At 42.5% G+C, this 11,919-nt stretch overlaps 1 protein-coding gene across 10 annotated transcripts in view; it reads left to right on the top strand.

The window, feature by feature from the left end:
- Positions 1 to 11,919, top strand: part of ptprfa (protein tyrosine phosphatase receptor type Fa) — a 200,737-nt gene that overhangs the window by 111,178 nt on the left and 77,640 nt on the right. For all 10 annotated transcript variants that reach the window (XM_025054285.1, XM_025054288.1, XM_025054284.1 and 7 more), the window contains one exon: positions 173 to 283. In XM_025054285.1, the coding sequence (XP_024910053.1) occupies positions 173 to 283 (111 nt within the window). The remainder of the gene's footprint in view (positions 1 to 172; positions 284 to 11,919) is intronic.

Here is an 11,919-nt window from a genome sequence, read left to right as displayed (position 1 = left end):
TGAAGGTCCTTCTGCCAAACAGCGATTTAAAGAAAAGACATTTCAGAAAAGTTAGAATTTCACAGCTACCACTGTATGTTTGGATGTGTGTGTGTATTTGTGGGTGGGTGTGTGTGGGTGTGTGTTTGCCTGGTGCAGAGCAGATCTGTGACCCTGTGACCTTTGTCCCCAGGAGCTCTTCAGATTGAGAACAGTGAGGAGTCCGACCAGGGCAAGTACGAGTGTGTGGCAATCAACAGCGCCGGGACCCGCTACTCTGCCCCTGCTAACCTTTATGTTCGAGGTAAGATCCCACTTGACCTCAGCCGCCCCTTCCTCCTTCCAGGTTATCACTCAGGTCATCACCTCCTCCGACTGCTGATGAGGAAACGGACTCCCAGGATCCAGACCTGGACAGAGTGGAACCTGTTGACGCCTGTCCCGCAGCTCTCTGTCTCTGACGTCCATTTGTTTTGTCTTGTTGTCAGTTTGACTTCTGTGGTGTCTGATGAAATGTTGGCTGGGGTTCTGCGGGAGGTCGGTTTTCCTGAACAGGGATCCGGCTCCGTGTGCTCCAGGAGGAGCCGTCAGGGTGAGAACGCGCCCGAGGGCCGGTTCTTGAAGCCGACCTTGTCAACAAACAAGTCAATTAACCTCCACCAACATCAGGTTCTCAAAGGCAATTTCTCCGACGCTCTGGTCCATCTGACAGTTACATTGACGATGCTCTTTGATGTAGTTTCTCTAAGAAAGTCGGTCCAGGATCCTGCCCTTGGACTGCTAACGCTAATGTTGAACAGCTTCTCAAACACTACAACCCTTTGACTCAGTGTTCATTACAGTATGTCGTCAGACTGTTGTCAGACTGTTGTCAGACTGTTGTCAGACTGTAACGTGTGGATGAAGGGGCAGAAGGGCAGAAGTATAAAAGCATAAAAATAAATTTTCCAGGATCATTAGGCAGGAAGTGTAAAAACCCAGCGTTCATTAAGAAACACCGTCGTCAGTCTGAACCCACGGGACGGGTTTTTTAGAGTTTCAAATTTTAGAGAGATTGAATTAGACTGAATCTGTTAATGAGGTGTAAAACATGTCCTGTTTCAGTGTGAGAAGGATCATTCTGGTATGAGCAGATGTACATTTTTACACCTCACACACCACACTTCCACGTCTGAGTTTTGTTTTTAAATTGCCTCTGAGAGTCAAAGAAAAGAAAAACTTGAACTAAGTATTTCATTGGCTGCGTCTACAAAGGTGTTTTATTTTATAAAAGACCCGAGAGCAGAACCTCAGCCAACATGGTATATGATCAAATACTGCGTCTGTCGGGTATTTGTGCCATCCTGGCTATAACCTTTGACCTTTCCAGGTGAGTTGTCGCGGCTCATGTTTCCATTTCTCTTCTGAAGGTTTTTCTTTTGTCACGTCTTCCTCTTGCTCCGTTCACGACTCACGCTGGTCATGTTTGTGTTCATGTCTCCGATGCTTATCCTCCAATCAGACGACAGCGTCTGTGTCTAACCACTTCATCGTTTGTCACGTTTTTTTCTTTTTGTTTGGTCTCCTGACCGGTTCATGGGGCCGTTTTGTGAATGTGTGTGTGAACGAAAGGTCGATTAAAAACACTTACCAGATCTTAGCATTAGGTGATAGCTTTAAATAACGGAAAAATCTCAGCAGAAGTTAGAAGTTATTCCAATTTGGCACAACACAGTGTGGCGCTGTTCCCCCAACAACAAGAATGCCAAGCATCTGACATATCCTATCTTTAATCCTAGTATGGCACGGCTGTCAGTGGCCTCGCCCATGGTCCACGACCCTTATCTTTTTCTTAAAATAAACACCCATACAATCATTTCCTCAGGTTTCTATATTATATGTTTAATGTCACAAGTTTAAACCAAATGATTGTGGAAATATTTTTTTATATTTATTACAAAAAATAAACAAATAAAAATTGTATTTGGCATGTTGATCTGTTAATTCGAATGTTGTAAAATATCAGTTGATATCCATGAAAAAAAAAAATCAACTTCAAATTTTTCTCAGTTTTTATGTTTAATTACAGAAAAAAAACCTTGTATCTATTATCAGAGTAATCCCTCCACTGCTGCCACCCCCCCTCCCCCCCCCCCCCAGAAAACCAATTTGGCCTCAGTGAGCAATAGCTCCACACGCAGGTCGGCCCTCAGAAGGATCCATCACTGGGAGCATTGTTGCTCAGAGATGAAATACCTTCAGCTGAGCTGCTCTGACTCACTGTGGAAACAACCAGATTTGAAACACAGCTTTGAATGAATGGGAAAAAAAGAACTACCAAAAAAAAAAAAAAATTGTTGCATCTCTACTAGGAGACCGCCATTTTTTTAATTAACACTTGTAGCCTTCCTGTTTGATTTTTTTTAAGGATTTGCCAAAAAAATCTGATTCTCAAACTTAAATGAGACGAGGGCCACTACTACTGCCACAAATACTACTGACACAAATACTACTGACACAAATACTACTGACACAAATACTACTGACACAAATACTACTGCCACAAATCCTACTGCCACAAATACTCCTGCCACAAATACTACTGCTGCAAATACTACTGCCACAAATACTACTGCTGCAAATACTACTGCCACAAATACTACTGACACAAATACTACTGACACAAATACTACTGCTGCAAATACTACTGCCACAAATACAGTATAATACTACAGTTACAGCTGGTAAAAATCTCTTTTGTATGTGAGTATGTATATATATATATATATATATATATATACTGTATATATATATTTACTGAACCTGAAAGACCTGTCTGAAATGATAGGATCTGTCGAAGAACTTTTTTGCCCTAATAGAATTGTTTTGGATTTTTTTTTTTTTCAACGTCATCGTTTTGGTATATTGTCACTAAAACAACAGTGTTTCCTGTCATGCCGTTAATTCCAGACTCCATTCTGTGGAACAGTGTTTCCATGAGTCATTTAATCATCATCAAATATTTGTCCACGAGCCAAACCTGACTCTGAGGACGAGGTTTTTGGCAGATATCAAATACTGGAGAGCACCACCAACAGGCAGAGTTGTTAATCATTCTTTTCTTCATTACCTGCACCTTAAAAATGCACTCCAGTGTGTTTGAGCTAAAACACCCACTTCACTCACGTCAGTGTTAATGGCCACTGGTAGGTGAAAAAAAAAACCCAGACTGACTAATTAGCAGGGCTTCCTGTGTGGAGATGAATGAGTCTCAGGGCAGGACCAGACACGTGGCCAAAGATGTTTCTGTTTCCAGGCTGGGTGTTTGACTCCGGCTGTCAGGAGATGTGTTTATGTGCTCATTGATTCCTGGGCTCTGTGGCTAAAGCCCCTCCAGAGTTAGTGGGCAATAACACGCCTGCTGCACAGTGTGCCTAATGAAGTCCAGTCGTCAGTGGGCTGTTTGAATTCACCAGGCTCCGTGGCTGAGTTAAAGACACACAGTTGGTCTGTGTGTATGACGGCAGCCAATCACTGTGTATTTATTAGTCAAGGACTGAGCGCAGAGTGAACACTGAGACAGAGAAAATGACACAGGTGGTAAATCTTACACAATACAATGAAAAATCTTATTTAGAGGAAATTTAAACCGACAACAACAATGTGGACTTAAAATCTCATGGTCTGTTAGAAAACATGAGCCTCCACTGACATCTGTGTGGACCTGCTCCCAGAACCAACAAGGTCATATTGTCCCTGATGGAATCTATAGTCTACAAAAGAAAATGTAATTCATTAATTATCAGGACTGGATGAAAGAAAAAGATTTGAAGAGTGAATTGATTTGTGCTGATCTTACCATTGGATGTGTCCTGTTCTGCTGAGGAGTGTATGCTCCACAAGTCTTTCTTGCATTTGCATTGAGTGTGTGTGTGTGTCCGTGTGTGTGTGTAAGTCATCTCCTCTGTGACAGTCTGTTCTTCTGGATCATTGATGGATAAGCAGATTTTGTGCCTGTTTTACTCTCTCTGTTTCTCCTTGTCTCCTTCCTCTCGCTCCTTGGTTTGCCCCCTCTTGTTGTTCTTTTATTCTTCTTCTCCTCCTTCACTTTTTTCTCCAACCCTCCATCGTCATCATTGCACCTTCGTCATCCAAAAAACACAATCAAAATTGTCACCACTCAGATCAACGGGAAGGTTGGTTTTTTTGCTCCACTTTCTTCTCTCCTAAGCAACCAAGGCCCGGTGGACTGGAGCCGTGCCGCGCCCCGCATATCGCAGGGCGCCTCTGGCTCGTCCCGGCCTCTCTCCCCCTCCCCTCCCACTCTCCCCCTAGCCCTTTTTCTCACCCCACCCCCTCTCTCTCTCTCTGGACCCCAGTCCCACAGTTTTCCCCCGTTGCCCTCTCTAGTGCATGCTTTTCCACTTTAGTGTTTCACCGAATGCTGCCGTGCTCGACATCATGTATTGCTTCATGCTTTATGCTCCTATGAAATTTTGTGAAATGGTCCATAATAGCTTCTCACTTGTCACAGTCCGTGTGAGGGAAGGTTCTGTGTCAAAGTGAAAAACATCCCAACCTCCCCCTGATGCAAAGAGGGAGAAAAATTCCAAATGCAGGAACTCATTCTTCATGTTTTCAAATGTCATGATTAAGTGACTTCATATACAGCCGTTTTTTCCTAAAAATATTTTTAGCACACACATCATTTGGCGGCACCCAAACACTGCGTTATCGGTTTTTCATTATCGGAGAAAAGAAACAATAATGATTCCTACGTGTATGATATAATTATGCTAACATCGACCTAAATATTACTGTATACAGAAACCACTGTCATCAGTCAACTTGAACAAGTGAAGTGTTGGCGTCTCCACTCTCCTAATTATGATGTTCCTGTTGTCTAATAAAATAAAGATACGATTAAATAACATCTTTTTATATATAGTTTTTGCATGATATCATAAGTAAACGTTTGTTTCTTCATCCGTAAAATATTTTTCAGTAAATGTCAAGAATTGCTTGGTTTAAAAAAAATTATATCTTTTTACATTATTTAGAAAAAAAAGAAAATCATTGTAGTTACACAACACAGAACGGTTCCCTCACAGTTCCACCCAAACATTATGGAGATTTTTTCGCAGCCCACAGTTTCCTCCCCTGCATGCTGATCATGTGTTTATTGTGCAGACTAATTCAAAAGCATGGCTCGTCTGCAGACCTCATCTGCTGTCCGACCATCATGGCACCGAGCAGCAGGCTCTGAGCTCACACTGCTCTCACCACACTGCTCTCTTATCTCCATCTAATGCCGAAAACTCCACTCGCTCGGAAAGAGAAATAGCCTCAAACGTGTTTACAGGCTTTTTTCTTTTCTGGGACTCATTAACGGTTCCAATGTCCAGAAGGCTCTGAGATTGAAGAGGACTGAGCGACAGAGGCGGGCTGGAGTCAAGTGTTTGAGTTTGATATGTGGATTGTTGTGGGCTTGAGGCACTGCCTGCTGTTTGATGCTAACAGAAAGACTAGCCTGGGCCGTTCCACCACGTCTTAATACCTGTCTAGGAAACATGTCAAGGTAGAACAGGAGTAATTGTGCACAGTTTGCCCAATTTGGCAGCTTTGAAAGGGTTTCTAAAGAAAGCTGAGCTGCAGGTGGCAGAGTCGAGGTGTTAAAACTTTAATTAGGAAACACCCAGATGGACAGGATTAGAAATGAGCCAGTTGGAGAAAAACGTTAATTTAAAGGTACAGAGGCAGAAACTGGGAACGATAGGTGTGCTACGAGGAACATGTTTGACAGAAGATATTTTATTTTGATGCCGCTGACAGTTGTTAGATTTCAAGTAAATAAATTACCATATCATCTGCAAAGTGAGAAACAAATTTGAGCGTTCTATCAATAGAACCCAAAGGCAGCACATGCAGTGAAAATAGAAGTGGGTCTAAAACTGAGCCCTGTGGGACCCCACAGACCAGCTGAGACATCGGTGATGAATACTGTCACAGTACTGGTAGAGTGGAGCATTGAGACAGATCTGTCTCTGCCAAAAAACATTACAGATGCCATTTCCTATAATGTCAGTAAAAATGGGAAAAAGTGAATTAGCATTACTGTGTGATTGCATTATAGTTCGGTTTTATTGCCCTGTAAACGCCAAACCCTGCTCCTAATGTAAACGAACTGAACACATTAACACAACATACTTAATTCAAGTTTAACTAATTAAAGAGGGAGTCTTAATTCCTTTTTTTCAATTAAACTACTCGCAGTTTGAACAGAAGCCCAGTGGTGCTCCTAAATTTTAAACGCATGAAGTTAAAAAACAAACAGCCTGTAGATGGTGTTGTTAGTGATGTTACAGCCGTTGCAGCAGAATTGCACCTTCACTTGCTGAAGCCACAGGGATGTGTAGGTGAGAGTAAAGACTCGACTTCTGTCAGCTGCAGGATCAAATCAATCATTTATATAATGGGCATCAACAGGGATAACAAGTCGTTCAGAGTCACCGATCTTTGGCTAGTTGGATCAATGCTCCCTGTTCTTGGCTTATTGGTTAAAAAAAATGCTGCTGTTTGCAACGTTTTTAGCTTAAATATTGTCTAATCCAGTCAAGGGCGTACATTTGGCAGCAACCAGTGGTGGAATTTCTTCAGTAACTCAAGATATTGGCTAATCAGAGAAATAATGAGAAAGAAGTCCAGATAAACATCAGTGTTTAAGTCCCTCAGCCACTGGTGTGAGTAGAATGCAGTACTGAGACTTTATTAAAAAAAAATAAGAAAAAGAAAACAATTAAAACTTTTTTTTAAAAACGATTTTCACAGAAAGATTCTCCGGATCCTGAACTGAGACAGCAATACATTTTTATTAATTTTTTTCGAAAAAATAAAAGAAGATTCCAAATTAAGATAAATGTTATGAAAACAGTTAACTTTTTCCTACTTCTGGAGTTTAAAATTACTTTTTCTCTCACATTTTAATTGCGCAGTGACACAGGTAACACTACAAATATTTGCCCAGGGCCAAAGCTGAAAAGAGTAGTGCTAATACTTTCATAGTGAAGTAAAATAAATTGGATAACAGATGTTTTAACAGCAACATGTAAGGTTTTGCACAAGGACAATGGAGAAAAAAATATTTTTGTTCACGTCCTTGTTGCCCAAGAGCACTTATGTAGTTAAAATATTTTTTTAAAAAAAGGAAAAATAATTTGTTTATGTTTTATTTACACACTAATATTTACAGTTTCCTTTTTTATAGATAGATAGATAAATAGATTGACTGACTGATTGATTATTGGAGCGACCACGATTTAGGCACTAGAAAGGAGGTCTCTGGGACAGAGCTGAGTTCATAAATGACATTAAATTGTAAATATAGGAGCAAAGAGGAGGGAAAGGGAACAGTGCAGTGTTTCAGAGACATAGGAGAAGACCTCAGTGTTTGTCGTTTGTCCTCAGTCTCTGTAGGACAGGGAGTCAGCAGGAGAGGACAAGCAGAATATGTCTGCTGCGCTGCATCATTTATTGATTCCCCATTGTAAAAAAAACATGGTCGTTAAACTCACTGACATTCTCCTTCTTTATGGAGATCCCTTAAAATGTAGCAGTCAGTTCCCGCCGCGTGAGTCAGCCTGCTTCATCGTCCTCTTCATCTGTGGCCACGAGCTTTTCTAAAATCCCTTTGCTGCTAAATTTAACACAGAGTGAAATTCCAACCTGTTCCCTCAATTACAACGACAATAAAGCAGAGCGCCATCTGAAGGGAGGGAAACCTAATTATACCTGACGTGTCTCACACAGCGTTTGTTTGAATGGATACAGTCGGTGGATCACCAGCACTGAGCCTCCCCACCCACACCGCTGCATGACTCCCATGACAATGAAGACATAATCCTAGCCCCCTCCCACTCCCCTCCCCTCACCCACCATGCACTCTCCCACCTCCCCACATTTCTCCTTCATGAAGACCTGGCTTCACATTGTCCCCCCTCACTTAGTGCTACCTCCCTCCCTCCCTCCTTCTTTCCTTCCCTCTCTCCTCTCTCCTCTTTGGCATGTCAGTGAATATCAGTCTGTATCCTGTCTGCCTACTAATGTGCATTATTATAACCTCAGTGTCGCTGTGGTGACTGAGCGACCAGTTCAGTCCAGTCTCACAGTACTGAATATAACATGACACCTCTAACCTACAACCTGAGCATCCTCCATATCCATGGGTTTGAAACTCAGAACCGGCCGGTACGTCGGTGTCATGGACCTGGGTATGAGTGAGCAGACACCTCAGTGTTACCTGGCCTGAATAAAAGGGAAGGCTTTACAAAGTGACTCCACTAATACTAATTAGACAAAGTGATGATGTAAGGATGGTGTCGTCGACATATTGACTGTTTCTTACCACACAATTTGTAGAATTGCTGTAGAATACATATTTGTATATATGCAAATATATATTTATACATATATTTGTAGAATACATTCTGCTGTGCTACGCTATCAGCTGCTAATGCAGTGATTATAAGCTGCCGTTGACATGTTGTTGTCTGTCGACCAATGTCAGACCAGGAGTCATGGACGATTAATAACAGTGATTATAAGCTGCCGTTGACATGTTTTATTGCAATATTACAATATTTTTTCACTAGTTTCATGTCCGGGCCTGAAACTGGTTCATATTGTGAATCTGTGGCATCCCATTAAATCAACACACTCTCATTAAAAACCACTAAAAAGATAAAAACCTGTTGACATTTCTTTTTAATTAATTTTTCACTATTAATAATGATCCAATAACCTTTAAAGGGCTCAATTTAAAGAATTCAAGAAACGCAGTTTGGCGATTTGTTCCTCACACCTTTGCTTCAGTCATGTGTCCCCCACCCCCACCCCACCCCAGAAGAGTGTGACCTTTCACATTTTCTTCATGCTGTGTAAAACTGAGGTGTCTCCCAAACACCTGTTTGGTTAAAACCCAAAACTGTTGTGGTCCGTTTCTGACATACCCTCTGGTCTTCTGAGGTTTTTCCATCTAATTTTTGTTCCCAATTTTCCTTTGGCGAAGACAATATACAGGTAATGTTGACCAACTGATGACCTTTCACCGACCCAGGTTCCATCCTGAAATTTAAATTTGCATAATCCACCAATTATTAAAATAGTTAGATTTACATTATACTTTGGAGAAAAGTTGTGACAAGATAATTCTCATGAGTTGTCAGGACTCCAGGGTTGGTCCACGGCCTGGTTCTTACTGTGCAGGACTAGTTACTAGTTACAGGACTAAAAACAACAAACAAACAACGAGTCAGTCCATTTTACCAATGGTCTTCACACACTCACAGCTTCAACAAACCATCGACACAGTCATCCTGTCTGGACAGGAAGTGTAACAGCTGGGCTGGCACAGTGTCCTGGTCCTGGTCCGGTCCTGGTTATATCGCTGACGTCCAGCCAGGGTAATATGGGTTCAAAGCCCAGTGTAGAGTACAGTAGAAGTGAAAGGAGGCTCAGACTTTAACGCCGCGTCATTGAGGCCCAGACTGGCCTCACACCAGGGACGTGTTCCAAGTCTTTGGAACAGCCTGAGTCAGCAGAAAGTACCAGTGAGTCACCAATATCGATCAGTACTGGTACTGACCCTGAGTAGAAATATTTTTGCTGTCATAATGTAAACTTTCAATTTGACCTTGTTGTTAGTGGTGAGTGTTTCCCCTGAGTCCTCACCTGGAACTGCTTCCTCCAGTCCTCCCTCACCCCCTGCCTCCTCCAGTCCTCCCTCACCTCCTGCCTCCACCTCCTGTTGTTTCCACATGAATGGAAGTCTCCTTCTTCAGCTCATCTCCATTTCAGAGGCAGAGAATCGTTATGAATTATTGCACAGAAAAACAACAATAATGTGATTTAAAAAAAAAAACAAAGAAAAAGAAAGAAAACACAGCAGCATCTGCCTCTGCCATCTGTGTCCACATCTGCTCCCCCACACTGGTTTGTTAAGAACAGTCTCCAGAGGTAAACACTGCTTATAAGGACTAACTACAGACACGGCCAGCAGAGCAGGAAACGCAGCTCTCCTGAATTTCGACACGTTTTTCTCCAGATTCCAGATTCAAGTCGTCTCTGACTGTGACATGTGAGTCTGAGTTTAGTGATTTTAAAAACCATCGCATTTGAATTAAAGCCCTCACATTCCAGTCCAATCAAATTCCATGTTCAGATTCCCATCTCTGCTGATGATGATGGTTCTGTGTGAACAGCAGCCAAAACAGAACTCAGCCCACACAGTGAAAGTTGTCTGACAAACATGCTGTGCACACGACTTCTCACATCACACTCCCTGCGCTGAGCGATAACTCCGTGCTTTTTTCTTTAGTTAATCCAGGACCAAAGCCCAGACGAGCCTCTGATCCTCGGTGCAAACTCCTGCTTCTCTCACTCCGTCCAACTGCTTAGGTTACACTTTGTGAGTCAGATTTCCTCGAATGTGTTCAGCTCCAGTTGGGAGAGGGAGGATTTCACTTGTTCAACAACGATGTCTCTGTAGCTAATGCCTCCCCCCACCCCCACCCCCACCCCCACCCCCGGAACTGTTGCACTAAATCAGACGTAGTGTAATGGGTGGGAAGATCCCAGGACTCGGGGGGGCAGAACCCCTTAGCAATTTTATTTTTTTATTGCACCCTCCTTTTGGCCTCAGCTGTAGGATGTAATGTAACCCCCACCCACCCAAACACCTCAGCCCACAGTAGACTCTAGGTGCATTTTAATCCCTGCAGCTTAGCAGGAGAAGCCCTGCATCTCCAGAGAAATTAGGCCACGAGCCTCAGGCTCAGACTCCCCCGTCCACGGCGTCTCTAAGTGAACATGGCACAGCCTAATTTAACTGTAACATCCTGTAATAGAGCTGCATAATGCCACGCTAATGCTGCATCCACATCACGGGTCTCCGAGAGGAGCGGCAGGACTAATGGCTTAGTCACAGTGTGGAGTAAAGACTTCTTACAAGATCAAATTAGTATTCAGGCCGTATAAAAAAATAAAAATCAAAAATCAGAGAAAGGCAGAGGAGCTGATGTCTTTTTCTGAATGGCCATGAGAATTGGGACATTAAGCCCACTGTCACACAGAGAGATGAACACCGCAGCGAACAGACGTCCCAGCTGTCAGACTGTCTCCTGTTGAAGGCACACAGAGTGATGACAGCGCAGGTACGAGAACAATGACAACGACAGGCCGGATGATTCAGTGATGCTCCGTGAGGACAGGCTGGGCTGCAGCTGACAGACGGCAGAGTATCAGGACAGAGACACGGTGTGGCTGGGAATAAGTCACAGGTCAGAAGTCGTCAACAATAACAAAACTAAATTAGACCCAACTAAAGTTTCCCTATTTTTTAACAGCCCAAAAAGTATTAGTTTTACACTCTCTGCAATAATATTCACAAAATAATTGGCATTTGGAAGATATTGACAAATTTTAAAACAATTATTTTAAAATGCCATCATTTTTGGACACAAAAATAGTCAGGAGTTACAAACTAAGACTGTAGTAACTATATTTTTTATTATTAGAGGCTAAGAATTGGTGTCTTTTGGGGCACTATAAAACAGTGGTACTCCACTGGCGGCTCGCGGGCCAAATCTGGCCCACCAAACTGTATGTCAGATAATAATTTTAGACAAAATTGTGCCTTTTATTACATTTTATTGGAGTGTCCGGCCCCAAAGGTGTCTGTTCAGAAAATCTCTCGCCCTCCAACAAATCCACCACAACAACAGTTGGATGATGTCATTAAAACACATCTGTCCTCAATCCACCGTCTCTGCTCCAACACCAACACCAGAGCATCAGAGCTGACTGGTGTAACGATTTCTCTCATCACCATCGGAGCCACATCGCCCCCTCCTGTGCGGGTCAATTATGTCCCTGATTGTCACAGCAAAGTAAACAAAGAAAACAATC

Source organism: Cynoglossus semilaevis, chromosome 2, assembly GCF_000523025.1.
Source record: "Cynoglossus semilaevis isolate Cse_v1.0 chromosome 2, Cse_v1.0, whole genome shotgun sequence".
NCBI lineage: Eukaryota > Metazoa > Chordata > Actinopteri > Pleuronectiformes > Cynoglossidae > Cynoglossus > Cynoglossus semilaevis.
Note: the sequence above shows the minus strand (reverse complement) of the source record. Positions and strands in the feature narration are given on the sequence as shown.